Below are 22,089 nucleotides of genomic sequence, written 5' to 3' on the forward strand. Positions count from 1 at the left end.
AATGATGTTGCCTTTACCCAAACATTTGCTAAAAATGCCTAATATATCAACTGTGAATTTTAATCAGATCTATTTTCTTCATGGAACATTTGAGACATGTTCCACACAAGTAGGGATAATCCTATTACCTTAGCTTATCACAATGGATAGAACGATAACATTTATAAATAAAAGATTGTCTTCTTTGGAAAGAGAAAGCTATTTATAAGCACTATGGGATTGCTTGGTGAATCACACGCCAGTAAATCTTTATAGGTTTGTATTGGAGTTCAAATTTGAACTGATCAATACCTGCTGCTGCTATTTAAAGCGCTGCCTGAGCTTGGAGCAGTGGGTGAAGGAGAAAGAGATCAGGGAATTGGAGGGACTGTGCAAGGGGAGGTTAGAAAATGAGATTGGAGGAGCCAGCTTTTAACTGCTGTGCTCTGCACACCACTGCACTGCCTTCTGCAGGCTTGACAAGTGCTGGAGGGAGCGGAGAGGGGTTTGAATGCCTTTGGCCCAGCAGTGAGCTGCAGATCCACGCTCGGATGGGCTGAACTGGCACGGCCACCCTGGGTTTGCTGTGCTGTAACCAGGCATGGCAGCAGAGGGGAAGCTTGCCTCTCCCAGCTCCCTGCTACTGGGGAAAGGGAGAGCTGGCAGAACACACAACACAGCTTTTACACAGCCCTGCTTTGGAAGCGATGGTTCTTAAAAGCCTCTGTTACTGCAAATGGTATGGCAATGTAAATAAAAGTATCAGCCTGGATGAATCAGTGAGTTTCAAAGAGTTTTTAACAATAGAAATAAATATGTTTCAAAAATTAATAATAATAATAATAATAATAATAATAATAATAATAATAATAATAATAATAAGTTTTAAAAAAATAAAATCACTTACCTCTGCCTGTGAGATGTTTGTTCTCTTCTCATCTTTTTCTAGAGAAAAACATATGAAAAAAGAAAAGTTAACTCAGAAGAGTTTCTTGGTGCTAACACTTGTAGCTCTGCCATGAACCTGCAGCACTGCTGTAAATAAGAAATTAACCTTCTTATTTACAGCTTTTCTTTCTCATTTGTGTGTCTCAGAAAGCCAGAGGCCCTGATTAGCATTTAGACATAAGCACTGCATCTGAAGCACTTAACTCCCATTTTTGCCTGTGAATAACAGTGAGCAGTGGAGTTCCTTCAGCAGCAGGTCCTTTGTCCTGGCTGGCAGCAGGGCTCTGCACTGCAACTGGGGCTGTCAGGGCTGCTTTGCCCACGGAATGAGCTTTCTTCTGTGGTCAGAAAACGCCTGGTTACCAAATGGTGTGAAGCAAACTCACAAAGGGTTCTACTGCACTCAATAACAAGAACCTCACCTTACTTATTAATATACCAACACTGGCACTGAAGACTGCCTGAGGGTAATATCCAAATTTAACAAAACAAATTTTTACAAAGAGCCATCTTAACCTTAGAAATTTCATGTCATTACCAGACTGAAATTTTTCCTGAAGCTTCTTACTTTTGATGCCTTAATTTGCTTTAGATTGTAGGGCAGAATTGGCAAAATTTGAGATTTCTAATAAAAATAAGTGCCTCTGAGAATCTGTAGAAACAACTAAGTAAGATTGTATGACACAAAGAAGGCTCAAGGTTCTTCCTGACCATGGCACATAACCAATTTTTGTATGAGCAAAATTATTTTGCTGCTGTTGCCTTCATGTGGTTAATGGCCAGAAAGTGTCTGTCTTCTGCTGATGATTTCACAAATATTTGACAGAGATAATGCAGGATATTTGATATGCAGAAGTTTGGAGCTCTAAAATAAAATGTCATTAAAAACATAGACATCAATCTCTCACTGTTGCAATGGGCCTTCTAAAATTTTCCACTTGCAGATACCAGTGTGTAATTTTCACTGAGGTGTGACAGATCTATAAACACAGGTCTGAGCAAAGAATTAGGTCTAGGTAATGTCATTTAATCTGACTTATTCTCTAGCTATTGGCTGCTTGTGGTGTGCTGTGGTGAGGGGGGATGAGCCAGTCCATGCAGCTGGATTGATCACATTTGCTATTGCATTCTTTACAATTGGCTCTGTGCATCTTGCAAATGTTAATTGAATTACCAGGTTTTTCAATGTAAGTATTTCCCATTACCGCTCTCTGAAAGATATTAATATCACTCATGCTCAGGGTTAAAAAGAGTAGTTGAAAACAGCCCTGATTACTAAAGCATGATCCCACAGATACAGAATTATACAAGACAATCAAAAGGCCAGTTTCCTGCCATTGACATTTGAGTGAACTTTGGTAAGGTCACCGATCTCCTCCTGGATTTCCCTACCTGTAAATAACTATAGCAGTGTCTATTTCAGTATACAAGTGTCTATTCAAAGCCATAAAACACTTTGGGGTATGAAGTCAGGCTGGCTAAATGAGTGCTTATTTATGTGCTTGCAGACTTTCTTATTGGTTGCATACCAAGACATCAATGTGGCAACATTGGAACTTTTTTTTATTTTTTATTCTTATGAAAGTAAGAAGTAATGCTCTCCCTGCAAAAGGCCAGTACTGGCATCAAGAGATCACGTAGAAAATCTCCATGACAAGAGATTTTGCTGTGAGAATGAAGGTATAAGGTAAGAAAAAACGTCATCAGACATTTCCACCAGTGGAAGTCAAGCAAGCCATGCATCTCCTACCCTCTAATCCCTCTCAAATCCATTGACAATTACAAACTGAATTTCTTTAGTGAACTCTTAGAGCATAAATTCATCTTGAGAAGGGTCAGGAAATAATCAGAACCTAAATCACAAATATCAGAATGCGATATCCCTTGATTCACAGGGAAGAATAAAATCTCTGGTTTGTCAACATCCTTTAGTTCCCATTGACTACTAAGCAGGCAGGACTGTTCACAAAAAAAAAACCTCATAGTTATACAGAATGAGAAATTAATTTTTCATGTTTATAACTTAGCAATTATATCATGTAGAATGTGAAGAGATCAGCTGTTTCTCTTATATATGGATCAAACCCCTAGCTCTCAGTAGGAAACTTCTCCCTACAGATTTGCTCTCTTTTTGGAGCCAGAAGGGAAGAAAATTATATTCCATTTTCCTTCCTCACAGACCATAACATTGTTTACAGAACACAATATAGCTGTATTGTATTCCAAATCTCAACATACAGCTTTTTTCTAGTTTAACTTATTCTAGGCTGCTTTAATTACTAACAGCAATCTAATCACTCAAGTAATTTCTTGACAGTTTTTGTGGTTTTGGAGAGGCATAATAGTAATCATATGAGGACCTGAGAATGGGTTTATACATACCCAAGTGGACATATGTAAAAACAAGACTGGAGCTTTGTTTAGAGATTTCTTTAGACCATGCTGAGGAAAAAGCAGTTGAGGACTTTCCTTTGTGCTGGGTGAATAATGTTTGAGCCTAGTGTGATCCTTACCTCATGTAGGCTGGAGCATCACCTGGCAAATTAAGGCTTTTACTCTATCCTCAGATAAATAAATATGCAATGAAGGGTTCAGTCTAAAGAGTATTCCCATCAATCCAGATATGTGCACAGACTCTGAAACAAAGACTTCACTTTTTTTAAGGAGAGTCACTTCCGAGAGCCCATCTGCCTGCACAGACCCCCTTTCAGAATCATAGTTCTAAGATTTAGCCTTTACCCAGGGCAAAATCCTACCCACTTTCAGGGAAACCTGCAAGACCTGGCCTGGCTATATTGCTGAAATAGGTGGAAGAAGCACCAGGAGGGCTCTCCCAAACACGGCTGTTAGCAGAGCTCCTTGAATTGAACTGGCACACCCTCCCAGCCGAGCTGCTCTAATAAGCTGAGAACCCCAAAGGGTGCCCTTATTTGAAGGCAGAGAAGAACCCAGAGGAAGGAGGCTGATTGTAGCTGGAATGAAATCTGCTTGGTGCTGCAGATCACTCCTTCCACGGATCTCCACTGCTGTGCAAGCATCATGTCCGTGCTGGGGGAAGCGTTGTGGTGGTTTTAGAGTGAGATCAAAATTCATCTGCCTTGCTTCTCCCCCTGGATAATGTTAATGCACTTGGAGCAGCCATGCAGGGCAAGAGGTGACCTGTTTTAAAGGAGCTGGCCTCTGATATCACCCATGGGCTCTGCAGTGGTCTCATCCAGCAAAGGCTTATCTCATCCGGCTAAGTACCCTGCTTGCTTTCCCCTCGGCAAGAGCAAGTAAAAGCTTTTCCTGCAGGGTTTCAGTCAGGCACTGGAGAAACAGAACAGGTCAGAGGCCAGTTTTTACACAAAAGAAGCTCAGTAAGAGACTGGTATAATTGCTGGAGAAAGCTTCTTGTAGAGAGTTTAGAATTTTCCTTGGGAAAACAGAGCTGAGCAGATAAAAATCACAGGGGGCTGATAGGTTTGGACTCAGGCAATTTTAGAAACTAAATCCAGAAAATACCCTTCATTTTTCTGCCATTTAGTGGCAGAAAAAGAGGAAAATATCTGAAAATTATTTTTCAGTCATTTCACATTTCAATTTCTCCGTAAGTAAAATAAAAATAAATATTTTTGATCTACCGGTTTACCTCACTGGTGTTTGACCACCACCATCTGTATTAGCCATTGGTATTTGTAAAACAAGCTCATTGAACTCTGATTTAGAAGTTGACTAACACAATGTTTGGTTTTTTTTGTTATCACAACTACTTTTTCTTTCTCCTAGAAAACATAGCAAGATCAAAAAGTATTTAATGTTTTCTTTTTGCCAGAGTCCTAACTACACATTGCCACAGAGCATCTCATTGCTTTTTACTAAACCACTGGGGTAGGAAAAGGAAAAAAAAAATCAGAAAAGGCCATCATAAAGAATGCTTACATAGTTAATTGTTTGATTGTCGCTTGCTGGTTTTTATTTGCCAGTGTTTATCAATGAAAACTCGACTATGGGTTTAGATGTCATTACATTTAATTACAAAGAGATATCCTGGTAAGCCCTCCTGGAGTGAGGATATGTTTCTGGAAATATTCCCATTGCAGGAACACCTCATTAGACTCCCGAATGCAGCTGCTGTGGCAGGCGTAGCTGGGAGCTCTGCTCCCCTCCTCAGTCAAGTGCTGACAGGAGAGAGTGTGCGCTGTGCTGCTGCTGCATCTCGCTCGCTAATCAGCATCTAAATTACTGCCTGGCCCTTGAGGGAGCACTAGGAACAAGATTTGTACAGCAAGCATTAATGAAAACATAGGGCAGAGAGGAATTTGCTATATACAGAGGCATTTGCCTGCCTGTCTACCCTGTCAGGCGCTTGCAGCTCAGGTGTGTAGTTTGGGGAAGGTCCCACACTGTGCTGACAGCGCTGTCACCAAGGGACCTCTCTTCCCTCAGTCTCAGAGATCATAGCACAGCTTTTCCCAGCTAGATCCTGCCTGTAGCCAGCCCTTTGTACTTCATTAAAATACTACAGGCCAAGTGAACCTGCTCTTTGGACACTTAAATTTTTTTCCCCCCAGGTAAATCAGTTATTTAAACAACCTTGTATTTCCCACCTTCAATATTCAAGTAGCCATTACTAGTACTGAGAGTGGGGGCAGCAATCTCCTTTGTTAGACCAAATCCTTCCTAAATGTGCTCGAAGTCAGCCACTAAATGAAAAAAATAATCATCCTTTCTTCCTGATGCACACAGCAGCATCTGATCCAAACATCTCTGATCGTGCAGACAGTATCTATGGAGCCACTTTAAGCTCCACAGCCATAAGAATATGAAATAAAATCACCTTTCACAAGCTACATAGATCAAAATTTCTTTAAAACTTGCATTCTGGTAAACATAATCTGCTTTGGAAGAAACTGGAGACATTACAAACCTCAAATGTGAATCTGAATGTATTTGTTTACATCACATGATTCTCAGAAGGGAATTATAGTGCCTGATTCACCACCTTGTTATTCCAACTCCATGCCAGACTCATGGAAATCAGTCTCATTTCACTGGCATTAAACTAGAATACAAGAGTGATGGATCAGGTCTGCAGCCTTACCACAGAGAGATCATGAATTATTATAACAAACACAAAAATCATCCCTCTTCTCAGCATTTTGTTCCAAATTTTTCATTCTCCCCCCTTAAAATACATGATAAATATTAATATAAGACAAATTCTAAATAAGTGCCATAAATCAAATATAGCTTCTCAAAATACATTTTTGGAAGAAAATTAAAATTTAATTATTTTCTACTTTCTTAAAAAAGGACTAAGTTTTCTGCCTCTTGTATTATATATACATATAAATGTATTGCATTTCTGCCTGACTTTGTGGCCTTCCAGTTGCTGCTGCCAGCTCTGTAAGGCTTTAGTCTGATACTGTCCTGGCTTTGAATGAGCGGATATAAAACAGGTTTTGTGGAAAAACCTGCCATGAAAAGGATAGCTCCATGCAGAATTTTCTGTTTCTGGAACACAAGAGGCTCTGTCCTGCTCCGTGAGAGAGGGTCAGGAGAGCAAGGCAGTGGGAACAGAGTTCCTGATGTGAAGTCCTGGATCTATGACATGGGGACAATTCCAGAGCTGGCAGGTCTTCCCAGAGAGACACACGCAGGAAATAAGCATTCTGTTTGGACAACTAATGTAAAGATTGGCTTTCATTCACAATATAAACAATGCTAGCCTTGAAGATATTTTCTTCTAGTTGCTTTCTAAGCAGCACAAACCCCTCTTTAGTGAAGAAAATGGAGACAGCTTCCGAAGAATGACTAAATAAGATTAACCAGGAGGAGGTGAGTACTTTTTTATTTTGATCTCTCAAATCAGACATGTTCTGGACCAAACAAAAATCTCTGACTTAATTACCACTCTGAGCTAAACTTTTCATGTAATTTTCAGCTGACCAGTGTGGACTCCTGGCACCAGAGCAGGGAGGAACCTCTGGCAGGACCAACAGGGGGTCACTGTGGGCAGAAGCTCTGCATACGGGTTTGCCTCCACATTGCTTCAAAGCTCCCTGAAATTTATTTCATTCCAAAGAGATACCACTTATTTAACAGAAAAGCACTGCTTTCTGTTTCCAGCATGCCAGAGTTAGGCTCAATCAGAAATCTGGGGTGTCTGCTGTGGCGTGACCCTTGGCAAAGAGGAGTTCAGCAGTGCCTGGTTCTGCTGGGCGTTGAGGGGAGCTAAGTGATGTTACAGGCAAAATGAGCCCCACAGGAATTCAACACAGCTCAGTGCAAATCCTGCACCAGCTAAACAACTGGGCAAAATGGAATGTTGGAGAGAAGGGGAGGACAATCATTTTATCTCTGACTTTATTAGGCTGTAAGCAACAGCAAGTTTTGTCATTGACTTAAAAGTCAGTATTTTATCCTATATATACAGCATAAATTGGTTAAAATGAAAGAAAAAAAAAACAAAAAGAGAAAAAAGCAAAAATCCTTTCTCATTTAATAAACTAGTTCTAGAGTTAGTGCAACAGGGAAAGCACTTCAGGTATACAAAAACTACCTCTTAGTCAAAACTCTTGCTCATTATCTAAAGTAATAATAGTCATATCAATATTCACTGCACCATTGAAGGAAAAGGTTAATACATTCAAATAGGTAAAAATAAACGAGAAAAACAGAAAGCTGCTGGGATTACTGACGTGAAATTTAAAATCCTTTGTCTATTGGGAAAGCTGTTGGTAAACTCAGGACTAAAAATGAGTAAAGTAAGATTTAAAAGATACATGACAGTCTACATATGACCATTTTTTGCACAGCTACTTAGAATGATTAAAAATCTCCCATTTATATTGAAATACACACTAGAAAAAAAATCCCTTATTCTTGCAGCAAATAAATGTTAACCAGGATGATACTTATTTTCTGGCATGAACCAGAAGGGAACTGGACAACCATCATTTCTGGGTGCCCCAGGCAGTGCTGGAGGGCCAAACTAAACTACAAGGAAACCTTAGAAAATTAGACTTTCACAGACATACAGAACAAGGCAAAGGAAAAAGACTACAAAACAGACCTAAATCACAAAATGTAGTCTCAAAGTTGTCCAGCTGTGTAGAAGAACTCACCTCTCCATGAGGTTACATTGACATAGAGGCTATTCTGACATGACAGACCTCAATAAAGATTTAATCTTTGCTGCATGGACCAAGGGCAGTTTCCACACTCATAGCATACTCTTACCTGGCCTGAAACCTGGCAGTGAAAGACAAGGTTCACACGAAGGAAATAGGAGAGCAGTGGAGACAAAAAAGGGTTTTGAGAGGTTAGAGGAAGGCCAGAGCTGTCGAGAAGCTGCCAGCAAATACTCAGAGAAACAGATTCAAAAAGCAGGAACATAAGTCTGCAAGGGGTGTCCCCAAGTAAAACTAACTGGCAGAATACTAAATTTTTGTTAGTGATTGCTACTGTTTAACCAAATGCACCCAAGCCTCGTACTCAAACAACTTCCCAAGCAGCTTGCAATGATTGCAATCATTGTACATTGATGAAGTCATAACAATGTTAGTTTGTGAAAAGACTTCACCGTGTCATCAAGTACTCTCGAGTACAGAAGGAAGACAAGTAACTTGAGCAGACAGCAGCCCAGGGGTGTGAGTCCATCAGTAACACTGGAGAGTATTACTGAAGTGCCACTTTCCACCTGCTTGATTGCTTTAGGTTCAGTTTGTGTTCAAATGACTGAAGAGGCTGAAGATCTGAATACAATACTGAGGCAAAGATCACGAAGTAAAATCCATGATTACCAGGAAAACAGTGCTAGTAAATACCAGGATAAACTTTTAAACCATTTTCTAATAATTTCATGTGCAGGAATCAGCTGTGATGGAAAATGGCTTAGAACTGACCTGCTGATCACAATCTTTGCAAATTACAGCTGCAAATGCCATCACTGTCAGTGGTTCCTTTCTTGGCTGGGAGCTGTAGGAATATTCTAAAATAAAAACCAGCAGCAGCAGCAGCCAAAAAAAAAACAAAAAAAAAAAAAAAAACCCAACCAAAAAAACAAACCCAGCCAAATGTTTCTTAGCATGCTATAGCTCATAAAACCATTTAAAATGTATCCTATCTGAAGGTGTTTGTACATCCTGGAAAGTGACATTTGCCGTGGGAGAAGAAAACATACAAAACAATAAAATTTTTCCTTAGCCAGTGATTAGTTTTTGCTGGCTTAGCAATTTCCTTCCTTTTGGAATAATGCCTCAAGGATTTCAGTAAGAATGCTTTGTAAAGCTAGTCCTGGCCAGCTGCTTGTGGCTTGCTTGTGGTCAGGATGCACATGCAGAGAGCTCCTCACGCACAAGTATCATCTTACGAGGGAATCAAGCCGCCTACTAATAATAGTTCTTCTTGGGAGTTAGGACCCCTTTTTACGAAAAAGAAGATGCAAATATCAGTTTTGTAAAGCCACTGTTGGGTTTCCCAAGCTTTCGAAGAGTCAGCAAAAGCAGGTTCCACAGTCTCATTCTTGCCTTAAGCACAACTAGGTGGGCTAGAACAGCTCAGGGCAATCATTGTTAGCTCAGAATAACTCAGCTGTAATTTCCAAAGGCGTTTTTCCGAATTTCTACTAGCCTTCCTACATGCCAGAGACAGAGGGGATCATGGCTTTTGTTTTATACATCTCCATCTGTACTGTCACAACCAGAAACACCTTGCTGTGATTCCTTTGGAATGAGCCACATGCTCCTTTGGGATGTGCTGTACACATTAAAGCCTAAGTCACACACCAGCACCAGCATTTCAGGAGGCTTGAAAGCACACCTTTTAACAGGAGCAGCCTGCTTGCTGACCACTGTATTTCAAAAACAGACAGTAAAAACCTACTGTTGGTCAGGATCAAAAAAATCTTTCAGGTCACAATATTTTAAAAGGAAAACTCTTTTTTCTCCCCATCCCCTGTTTCCCGTCCCCTCCTGCTCACCCCCCTTCCCTTCAGTTCATCAGTGCAATTCCACTTGGAAGAGAAAAGGATACAAACTAGCACTTAGTAACACAAACATGTTACTTTCAAATCAATTGGGCTTTTAGGTTAAATGGCTCCCTGATTCTGCAGCTGTCCTGCAGATCCTGATACAAAAGGGAAAAGGCAGAACAAGCACTTCAGCTGATCCCAGAGCAGCTTCTCTGCGGAGGTGGCCAAGGAAAGAGCAGGACATCTTCATCCAAATATTTGCTTTGTACCAGTACCTGTGAACAGCTATGAACTTCAGAAAGGCTTGAAGGGAATGCTATCACTACCTGCCATTGAGTGGTGGAGGCTCAGTGCAGTCATGTTTAGGTTATGTCCAGGATGTCCAGGTATCAGAACAAACCATATTGTAGAGTGCAATAGAGCTCACTGCTGTATTGAGCTTTCAATCTGCCTTGCTCACGTTTATTTTCTGTGACTTTCTGTTTGTCTTATCAGAATGAAGAACGTGGCCTCAGCTAAAAAACACAACCATTACAATGCACCTTCATCTGCTTAACACTGCTGACTCTGTTAGTGCAGTTTGGTTCCACAAGATGAATAATACCACAACATCAGTTCTCTGTGGGACATCTGCATGCTGGGGATCCCAGGAAAAATATGGACAGAAGGAGCACGTCACTGTGCTTCATTCTGCTACTCTGATAGTTTCTTGATCCTTCAGTAAAGACATTTGAGAAAAAAATCAGAAGTGATTTTAGATACAGGGATACAGGCACAGGAGTAACATTTTGAAGGGGAGAAGGACAAAACAGAACGCCTTTCAATAGACATAAAGCTTAATTCTACCCCAGAACTGCTTTGGTTACTGTAAAAAGAGACTCAAGTGGTCCATCTGATCTTGTTTCCACCAGCTGATGACACAGGCAGCTCAGACTCACAGGAAAGCAAAGCTAAGCTCTGCAGCTCCCTGCACTCTCACTGAATTTCTGCAATGTTCTGTAGTTGGCAAAATCTTTCTGGACTGATACGTTCCATTTGTTTAGTCTCCGCTAGCTTTAGGTCCAGATTCATTAAATTCCCACTTCTCATTTATTTTGAAGTTTTAACTTCTGTTATGCCATATAAAGAGTTAAATTTTGTCTCTTAAAGCTCAATAAATGGGCTACCTTGATTGATGCTTTAAGTGCAACCCCTTCCCAATATTCTGAACATAATGAGGTTAGTGCTAAAAGCTGGATTCTCTCTCATCTATCTGCATTATCTATTTATTCCGCACACGTCACCATGGTAAATGAGTGCTGCATTAAGTACTAAATAGCAGAGGTCAGAAAAACCCTGTGTTGCATTCTTTTCCCCTCAGCAAGGCTGAAACATCTATTAATGGATTTTAGTTTATTACCTGATGTCAACTAAAAAAATACATTGAAAATATCAGTATTAGCATATTATTGAAGTTTGATTTAAATATAATCTCAAAACAAACTATCTTGACATTCTTATTTAATTTTTTTTTTTGTATAATGTTTAAACGGACTTAATTTCAAATATTCTCTGAATTTTTTTGCTTTTTAACACCCCTCCCCTTCAATACAAACAGAATCTTTGCCACAGGCTAAACTAGACATATTTTGATCCAAATTCTTTTTTTTTAAATGCCATCAACATCCCAAATTCTATGCCCATGTAGTTGTATTAAATATAGCTTAAGTTCTTTGACTATAAGAAGTAATTACACCAAGGCACTTCATTTTTTAACTAAAAAGCTACCATCTATTCCGAATTCTCGGTGAAACTACATGGGGTCCATAAGTGTTTGGCACAGTGCAAATCTTTTAAGAGCTCCTCTAACAAAATATGAAGCCTTATGAATGCAATAAAGTTAGAATCTGTCCAGCTGACTTCCCCACCAGGTCAGGCAGCCATGCCCAGGGCTGCTCCCTACCCACGGCAGGGCTCTGTGTGCTGTATACACAGAGGTGATAACAAATGTAAACATTCCAAAAGCTTATCAGGCCTGACGCTGAATGATCAAGCAGCTGGAGAGCTGTAACGTGAAGCCATGTATATTAAAAATAATTTGCAAATAATCTCCTGGGGTGGAAGAAGGCTGTTTCTATGGTGCTTTTGTATAAGGAACAAGGAAAACAGATGAAGAGTCCAAGGTTCAGCCTCTAAAAATACCACGTTCACTTTCAGATAGTTCCACGGACATTGACCCTTCCAACACAAAACCAGTGGGAGGCAGGAAGCAGGAGGAACAAGTGAAATCATGGTACACATTAGGAGTTTAGCTGCACTAGTAAATAAACAAATATTTCAGTTCATTTCTTGGGTATTCTAGGCTGGAACAAGAGTGATGGATTAATGCAATTCCATCCATACTGGGAGCAAGTCAAACTTTTGGGGTTTTGGCTTCATGCCCTCTCAGCTGCACCACTTCTTTGATTCAGGTGCAAATCCGAGCCCTGGTTGTGAATATCCAACCTCTATTTCCATTCTCCAGAGCTTTCTTAGGCAGTGTTTGCACCCAAGCCTACCCCCTCTCACCCAGGGACAGTAGGCTCTGGTGAATGGGAGAGAATCATTCTTGTTGTGACTAAATTTACTCGCTTCAGCCAACTAGGAGAAACTAAAAGTTCATATGGGTCATGTCAAATCAATAAACACTGAAAATGAAGCAAGCATGGATAAATAAACATGAAAAATTCAGTAAAATAAGTGAATATTGACCAGAACATGCATAATAGCTTTTTGTTTTTACTGTCTCTGTGTAGCTGTCAGACCCTTCACTGCTTACTGACTAGAGAGACAGTCCAGACTCTGTTTGGGCTCTATATGAAATAGTACATGTTTCCTACTGTAAAATGTGGTTTACACAATTGCTAAAATATTCACAGGGAATGTTTTTTTGTGAATTACTGTGTTCAGGACAGCAAAAATTGTGAACATACAGCTGGCTGCTTTGGTGATAACCCTCAGCCTAGGCAGAGCTCACTGCATCCCAACCAATTCAGGCCTTGTCCTCCAGCCTGCTGTCCTTACCGCTCTGCAGGGAGCCAGACAACTCTTTTGACAAGTGATGGCAGTGACATATAAAGTCCTCACCCTTCTCGTGAAAATAAAGCATTTTCATGAAATGGAATGTTTTCATGAATGATGAAAAAATTTATTTTTTTTTTAAATTCATTGTTTCTTTTTGGAGACTGTGAGTTGTTCTTTCTGGGCTGAATAAAGATCAGCTCAAGCACAGGTTCTTGGCAGTTTTTTCTTTTAAGTCTTTGAGCTTTCCTTTTTATTTTCATGGGGTCTGCATTCAGCACATTGCATATGTGTGAGGAACTTTTGCTGTGCCTTGTCACAGGGAATTCTGTAGGCCTAACTGTGGAATAAATTTAGAGTAACCCAAATGTGAGCATGTGAGCATAGTGTGTGTACATAGGTAAGAAAAAGGGATGCTGTTTGTCACTGCACGTTTGCAGCCACATTATCCTGCAAACAGCAGGGTATTTTCAAGCACAGACACTTTCATCTCTGTTCTGGAACCCCTATCACCTGTCAGGTCTTATGCAATGTTTACTTCACATATTTCCTTGTTCCACCGTGTCAGAAAGTCCTTTCCAGCACAGGCTGAAAGAACACAAAGGTCCTCACTGCCTTGACAAGAAGTGCCTAATCTCTGAACATCCTGGTGCCACTGGTAATGTACACTGGGCTATACCAATCCTCCGGTGTGAGGGAACACAAATTATTTTCATTGCTTATTGAAATACCTCCACAGACTCCTGGACCAATATAAAAAGAGACAGAATATTTTAATGGCATATACATTTAGCATATAGAAAGATCAACTAGCTTAACAAAAAAAAAATAAAAAATACAGCTAATGACAGATTTTATTCACATACTACTTTTCTGAATGTTCTATTACCACATTAGAAGCCTAAATTTGCAACTGAAAACATCTGTTATTTGGTTTACTCACTCTCTACTTCTTGGACCAAAGTAAGCAGTATGTCCTACCAGAATCTTAATAGTTTGAAAAACATATCAGTTTCCATGAACTCTGAGACCAAGAGTTTTCTGCTGAGGCTTTTCCCTGAGAAAGTATAGCAGAACTGCTTGACAGAAACACCTGCCTCCTACTGGGTAGGTCTTTTCTTGAGCTCAGTTTATTTTGTCTCAGAAGAAAAAAACATGTGATCATTAGCTATAAAACCAAACATATTCATTCACCTAGAAGCATGATCCAGCCAATATTAGTCACAAACCTTAATGCTGGGCAAAGCCACTCACATTAATCCCATCAGGAATGTGGTGCTGCTACAGTTTGCATCAGCAGAAAAGCACATCTGTCTGCGGTAATGAGATTTATTGTGCAGGGAAAGTCCAGGAGTGTCTAAAACCAATTTAGCATTAAAACCTCGACTACTTTGGGTTGTCATGGAATTGACAAAGGTGTAAGGGCAGATTTTCCTCCCACCACTCATCTGGCTGTGGTGTTTGCTGCTGCACTGAATACTGAGACTGCCCATGAGGCATCTCAGCAGGGCTCTGGGGAAGTGGCAGTGAGCTGAAAGGCATGGATCCTTTCTGGATAACCAAAAATCAGCTAGGAATGAGAAAGCAAAACTGCTGATGCCCAAACACAAGGTGCAAGCACCTTCCTTGTTTGGAGACAGGTACAGATTGCTTTTCTTCAAGTTATGATGTCCAGTATCCAGTAAGCTCAGATGTACTGTGCTATACTGTTTTGTACTGGTTTTGCAGTGATAATATATCCTTCCTGCTTTGAGATGAGATTTGCAAAGCACAAAAAGGCATCTGTATTTCTAAACACAGAGTAACATTTACATTCCAAGCAAGGAAGTCAAAACATGCAACAAAGCAGAAAGGGGAGCTGGAAACAGCAAATACATAGAAAATTAAGATACACAGTTTATCCTAATGTTTACCCATATTCTAATGCTTCAAGAAGACTGAACACTTTGACATAATTTGAAGAGCCTTTGCCAGCCAGACTGTTTGATGTTGTGTTGGCTCTGTGACAAAGCCAGTCTGTACAGGAACGCTGGCATTGTTTTCTGATCAAAGCGAGCCCTAATAGTATTAAACCTGAGTTGTGGTCTGACGTGCTTTCTTCCCTCAGCTATCAGTTCTCTACTTTGCTATGAGCTTTTTCTTGAGCTGTTGCATTATGATATGCTGCTGCTGCCTTAAAGCATGCTCAGACTTTTACTACAGCTAATAAGAGTTGATATTCCTATATTTTCTGCTACACTGGGTAGGGAGACAGGAGGGTGCTGCACACACAGAAAAGGCTGCTTGTGATGGTGATACTCAGTTTCTGTTGACTCCAAGGATATTGCAAGGGAAAAAGGAAGCAGGAGAGCTTTAACAATTTTTGGATTAAACACTTGTGTAGTGTAATAGTTAAATGTGATTTTAAAACTAAGCATGAACTTATGTTCCTTTTATGAAAGGCAGGGGTAGTGCAACTGTGGCTATAGCAGGATGTGAGTGGGTTACCCCAGTAACCCATGCACCACCCTCACAGGATGAGATGCTGCCCATTTGTGTAGTTCTCTCACTTTATACTTGTCTTTGCCTTCCCAGGTAGTAAAAGGATCTTAGCACTTCAAATAAAAGCAAACTGACTTGATATTGCAAAACCAAATGTCAGATGCTCAGAAAATACAGCTCTATGGATGGCACCCAAAGTGCAATAGATTTGACTTCATAACTCAGGTCTCAGTTTGCTAGCACTAGTTTCTCTACTCAGACGTGACACAACCCATCTAAGAGCACTTTACAGAGAACTTACAGCTAGAGTTAAGGGTTTATCCATTGCTGTTTCTTCACAAGGTCATATTGTGCACTGCTATCACTGTTGCTGCTGCAACTCATATTTCTCTTTTGCTGACTCTGATTGCATTTATATATGATGCCAATGAGAGTGAGCGTGAGGAAATGTGAGAGTCAATGATGCTACAGGCTGGATATGAGCTCCTGTAGTCACATTTATCACCTGCCTTTAAATCTTTCAGTGTGGTCTAACACTGTCTGCTTGGAAGCAAGGAAGTCAAGCAGACTCTTACAGTTTTTGAGTAGCTGTCATTGGTTTAAAATGACTTAGGCTTAGTAGATATTCCATCTTCACTTTATAGCACAATAGACCTGACCTAAATAGGTGAAGAGGTATCCCTATCAAAGCTGTACCAGGCATCAGGGATGGACAAGAAGACTTAATAGTAAACAAATTTTAGATCTTTTTACAGAAGAACTCAAGCTGAATTTATTATGAAGTTCTTAAAAATGTCCAAACACATTTTATTGCCTTCTGGTTTCCAGATGGCTGTGCATCCAGAACACCAGAATACCACAAGAATGCTACTTTTTTTTTTCCCTGATGCAATCAGAAGCAGCTGTAACAGAGGGCTATAGAAAAATCTGATTGTTAGAGGATGCCTGTCTGTTTTTCAAAAAAAGAGACGTTTAGATAATTTGAGTAAACTTTACAGGGGCATCCAAACATTTAGAATTGCATTAGTATACACATTTCAAGCTCTTGGAATCATATCCTTCACTAGCTCCTTCCTCCTAATAAAGGAAGTGGAACACTTCAGTGGGTAAAATTCAAGGGACAGGACTCTCATTTAGCCCAACTTTAATAAAAAAGGGTGGCTCTGTCAGTATCACTGGAATTCTCTGCTGCTCAGTTTCCCCACTGATCTAATGAACCAGATTTCTAAAGCAATTTGTTGGAATTTTCTGGAGTGTGGAGTTAACACCTTTTTTTTAAAAATACATTTTTTATTATTAACTGCATCCATTTGCAGTCATGAATTTACTATTTTTGGAGACAAATTTTATTCAGCATCAGGGGTTTAATCAGCAAGGTGTCAGGAGGCCCTGGGACTAGCTGACTCTGAAAGTTGAAGGCACACAACCAGCTCAGAAGCTGTACAGCACCTTGCAAGATGACCACAAAGGCTTTATTTAGTATTTGCACTTCATTGTAAACCTATTGTCTGCCTTTCCAGCCTGGCTTTCCACTCCTGTATTCAGCAGGTTTACAGAGCTACCTTCACACACCCTGCTCAAAACTTGCCCATATTGAGCAAGTGACACCCTATGGAAACCTGCATGAACCTCATGGTGAAGGGCAGGAAAATGAAGCTGCTTTTAAAGTTTTTATTTTTATCTGACTTTAGGGAAAATATAAAAACAGGACAAGGTTATAATTAAGCCAAATAATAAATTCATTTATATTAGTTCCCAGTAGCTAGAAAGAATAAATAATATCTTAATAAACAAATCTAAGTAAGTGAAGACAAATACTAGCTCATGGGCATATATGGAAGTTGGCTGAAACTTGCAGCAATCTTGACTCATAATAAAAATGATTTATTTAAAGACTTATTATGAACATTGCAGGAAAGGTGATAACAGACATGCACCACTTTGTTTACAGTAAAATTTCCTGTAAATTAAAGAGTTCTTATTCTTTGTTTGGTTTTGATTTGGTATTGTACCAAGTATCTTGTTTATAAAAGGAAATATGACAGTACAAAGTGTACAAAGTGAATTGCAAAAGAAATTACCAGTCAAGGTGAATTTGCTGTAAATTAAGTCCTAGTAACACAGACAGTGTAGATCCCATTATTATCCCATATAGGTAAAGGAAGTCAGTTCAAGGCAGATCTTTCATGCACCATTTTTGAGAGCTGAACTACCTGAAACTCAGGACAGAAAGCTACTCTTAAAAAAAAAATTTTAAAAAAGATTCAGGTGACTAAGAGATATGGCAGGAAAAAAGGTGTTGCAGAGCACAACAAAGGTAAAGTTTGTTATAAAGTAGGCACCGTGTTCCAATGGATTACGTATTGAGGATTTTCCCCATTTTGGTGAGGTTTTTGTTTATAACACTCCCTAAACAGCTTATTAAAGAATCTTTCTGAAGTCATATTTATATAACTCAAATCATATTTATATAACCTCAAATCATCTCATCCCACAGAGAGTCTTCTGTGGGGACTCCTGGGTGAAGATAACATATTCAGAGTTGAAAAAGAATAATGTAAAAACATTATATATTTTATCAGGAAACTGTAAGAGGATCTGTTTGTAGAAACAACTCCTTGGGTTGAATTAACACTGAACCCAGCCTGGTATCTCTAGTGGTTGGAATTCATTGGTCCTCAAAGTCTCCACCCAGGGAAAGAAAATATTTGTGGATGGAAGCACTGGATCTGGGTTATATTAATTCTCCTACATATAACCAAGATTTACATGGAGGATAAAATTGTGAAATCAGTGACCTTATCTGAAGGCCAGGAATTATCCATGTACATGGGGTTCACTTCAAACAGTCCTAAGATCCATTGTTTGACATTTAGAGCTATAAAATTAATGCTGGATTTTTAAAATCACGTAGTTAATGAAAGCAGACTGCAGCCAATCCTGTGTATACAAGTTCAGTGGTTTAGAAGGTACGTGAGCACTCACCTGGGGGCACGTGTTCATTCATGATGACGAGCGATGCTGGTGTAGGCCTTCTTTTCCTGATCTGTAACAGGTACAAACCAAGGAGAATAACCAGGGCCCATCAATTGCTACACACACAAGGCAAAGCAAAAAATCTGTCTGGTGTCCTCCAGAGTATAGACCAGGCAAAGTTAGAAAGGAAACTATTTAAAGAACAGCAGCACTTCACCGTCTTACTGGCAGCTTGTCTGGTCTGACAGCAGTCGGGGTCATGCTGCTGCTTGCTCAGGGAGAACAAAAGCACAGGGAGAGCTGTCCAAAATACCTTAAGAATTTGTAATCATCTTGACCTAAGTTTTTGGATATGTATTGCTGAAAACTATCAGTCACATCTTAAAATTTGACATTTAGCTTTGCATGGAAGATGCTTGCCATAGTTTGTGAGCTTGTATGTGCAAGTACCTACCACTGCCACAACTCTCACAAGTAATAATGAATAATATTTTGCAAGTGCATTTCAGAGTTTTGGAGGAATGTTTTCCAGTGAACTTATATTTCTAAACTGTTGTCAGAGGTGTTACTACTGTTCTTTAACTAAAAATACTTCAGTATTTAAGACCTTAAAAAGAGTATTTCCAATACAGCAGATTTTACAGACAATTATAGTCCTGAACTGTATACAATTCTTCAGAGTTTATCTGGGTAACTACTTTTGTTCCATTAACAGTGACTGAACTGTATGGTATTGGAATACCCTCCTATAATGCACACATTGGCACTGAAAGCTTTGTGTTGCTTCATGAAAGCCTCCAGGCCTGATATTCTATTGAATTTAAGAGGGGGACCAGGAGCATTTAAGCTAGAAACCATTCTGACACAAAACCTCAATGTCAGTACATTTGTTCTTTTTTTATTTGCCAAGCCAACATCTGTATTTAGCTGGGTTCAAATTTTGCTTTCTGAGGTGTAAATGGAAAATTACATCATCAGGGTTAATGGGTTTATTCCAGATTAGTGTAACTGTAGCTGACTGTAGAATTTACTATTCTAATTTCATCACACACCCACAGTGAAACTGTATAGCACTTGGAATCAAACTCACAACACAAAAAAAAAAAAGGACTGCCCATAAATACCAGGCAGAAAATAGGCTACAGCATTTCAAAAGCCATGGGAATTCCAGGAAATCTTAATACTATGATTCTCACAGATTTCAGAAAAAATACCAGAACACATCCTGCTCAAATTAATTGCAGAACTGTTCTATAAGGTACGGACATCTTGCAGCTCAGAAGTGCCTATGGACAAAATGAGGACCTGGAACAATTCTTTTCTACACCCTTCTAATATTTCGCGTTCAGTGGTCACTCACAACTCACTATTTTCTGAAAAAGGTGTCTGCCTTTTAAGTGACACAACATCTGAATATCCAGGGAACCAGATAACTGTCCTAAAGGTGCAAATAATTTCATGGGTAATGGCATGGAACTTCCAAGGTTATAATATTCCCCTGATATCATCTAAAATCAGATGTACCCAAATAGAAGCAAATGTTGAGAAGGACTTGCACAGAGAGAAATATACTGGGTCACCTAATTAAGATTTATCCAGTTGTCTCACAAGACTGCCTGTGACCTTTTTTAGGCACATCTACACATATCTGTACACAGTAATAGATATATTTTCCTCCTTAGACATCTGTACTGATATATATATATATATATATATATATATGTATCTGTATAGTATATATATGTATATATTATTATGTGTATCTTTTAGGAATGAGTTAAAACCTAAAACAGGACACAGATTATTCCAACAAGGAGATAACTACAAGGATATAACTATATGTATATATTTTTCAGGCAGGTAAAAACACTGTAAAAATGACTTAAAGATTGTAAAAAATAATGAGAAATACAGAAAGTAACTGAAATGATGACTGTCGTGCAAAACATTAATTGTATTTTCTCATGTTAAAATGAAAGGTAAATAAGATAATAAATTCTTCCCAATATTTCTGTTAGGTACCTATTATCAACTTTGTGCTTTGCTTTATGTACATATACTACATTTGATCTGTTGAGAATGTATTCATTGAATGTATTCACGTCAAATGCAAGTATTAGGGTAGAAGTGCAGTTACAGAAAAGGCACAACAAATATATGCTAGCAAACCTACCCAAGGTGAAGAAGCCTTATTCTGGCTAGAGGACATATCCTTCTTCCTCTTTAAGTGCATCGAATATCGCTATAACCTCCAGAGTATTTAATCTACAGTTTCACTACTATAAGCTAGAAAAGCCTTTAGGCCACAAGTGTCACTTGTTCTCACCCACATCTTGCCCCATTCCTACCCCATCCCCTTAAAAGAGTGAAGGAAACTCATCTTCCTTACCTGTTCAGCCGCCTCGGGATCTATCTGGCTCTGAAACAGGGGCACAGCAAACTGGATTTTTTTGGGGCTGTTGGGCTCCATCGTGGTGCTGAGGTGAGACAGAGAGGCGAGGCTGGAGCTGGAGACCGGGTCTGTGCCTCTGCCCCGGCGCCGTCCCCACAGCCAGGCTGAGCTCCGCAGTAACAGCTGTAACTCCCGACTTAGCACGGGAATCTGCGGGAGCCGAGCAGCTCCCTTATGCCACATCCACAGAGATGCCACTGGCTTGGCTATTTCCCCTTTTTCCTCCCCTCTCCCCTCTCTTCAGGAGCCCTTCAGATCCTCTCAGCAGAAAGCTGAAAGGAACAATAAGCTAATTGTGTACCAGCTCACTTCTACATATGCCAAGCATTCACTCAGAAGCTAATTGAAAATGCAATACTAGCATTGCATGGCCTGGAGCCTTGGGATTTGAAAAAGAGGATCTCTCCACCGTATATTACTAACTGGCTGCTCAGAAGTGCAATGCAAGCTCCCTCTGAGTATTGCTGATGGGCTCTTAATTATTGATGAACACAAATCAGGAAGTTTTCAGATTTTGGGGGTGGAGGTAGCAGGAGGGGTGGATGCAAAAATTCGATCTCTGTTGCAGTGTGCCAGAACTGCTCTCCTCTTTTCACATATCAAACAATTCCCTTTGCTCTTTCAAATATTTTTTAAAATCTTACAGTTTTAGACTCTACTAAATCTTACAGGAAGATTTTTGGTGATGGTGCTACAGAGTTGCCCACAACCTCATGACGCTTCTCTGGTGGGCTTGCACCTCAGGCCTGGTTTGCAGACTATCAGATTAGACTGCGGTTTCACGTGACTGCGGATCCTGAGAACACCCACGTTTGAGCCAGCTCTCTGAGCTCCCTCATGCTAAACACATCAACAGGCATCTCATTCTATCCAAGTAAAGTGGGATATACTGTTTACTCAAGATTACATTTTCTCTCCACTAACTCTAGAGAAAGGAAAGATGATTCAGAGTAGTTAAATCACTTTTGGATGACTGAAACTCAGAGACTAAATCCTACTTAAGGGTAAAAAATCTGTGCCTCATTCCAAGACCAGGAAAATAATTTGTTCAATCATATCAATAGTACTCCTTTGTGAATATAATTGACTTTCACTTGTCATTTCATGTTAATTCAAAAAAGGTGTGTGAAACAATACCCAGCAGTCGCTGACCTAACCTACCTCTTTGCAAAACTCAGAGGAATTTGAAAATGTTCTTTGCTCAGGCCACTGAGAGCACTAAGGATTTTCACAGTTCACCACAAGCTTATTGAGTCAC

General features: G+C 39.7%; 1 protein-coding gene across 1 annotated transcript in view; it reads right to left on the minus strand.

Moving 5' to 3' along the window:
- Positions 1-21,294, minus strand: part of PPP1R1C (protein phosphatase 1 regulatory inhibitor subunit 1C) — a 45,546-nt gene extending 24,252 nt beyond the window's left edge. The window contains exons 1-3 of the mRNA XM_015634895.3: positions 20,769-21,294; positions 18,389-18,449; positions 887-924 (exon numbers count right to left, since the gene is read on the minus strand). Of these exons, the coding sequence (XP_015490381.1) occupies positions 887-924; positions 18,389-18,449; positions 20,769-21,014 (345 nt within the window). The 5' untranslated portion in view covers positions 21,015-21,294. The remainder of the gene's footprint in view (positions 1-886; positions 925-18,388; positions 18,450-20,768) is intronic.
- Between the last annotated feature and the right edge of the window lie 795 nt (positions 21,295-22,089).

Source organism: Parus major, chromosome 7, assembly GCF_001522545.3.
Source record: "Parus major isolate Abel chromosome 7, Parus_major1.1, whole genome shotgun sequence".
NCBI classification, from domain to species: domain Eukaryota; kingdom Metazoa; phylum Chordata; class Aves; order Passeriformes; family Paridae; genus Parus; species Parus major.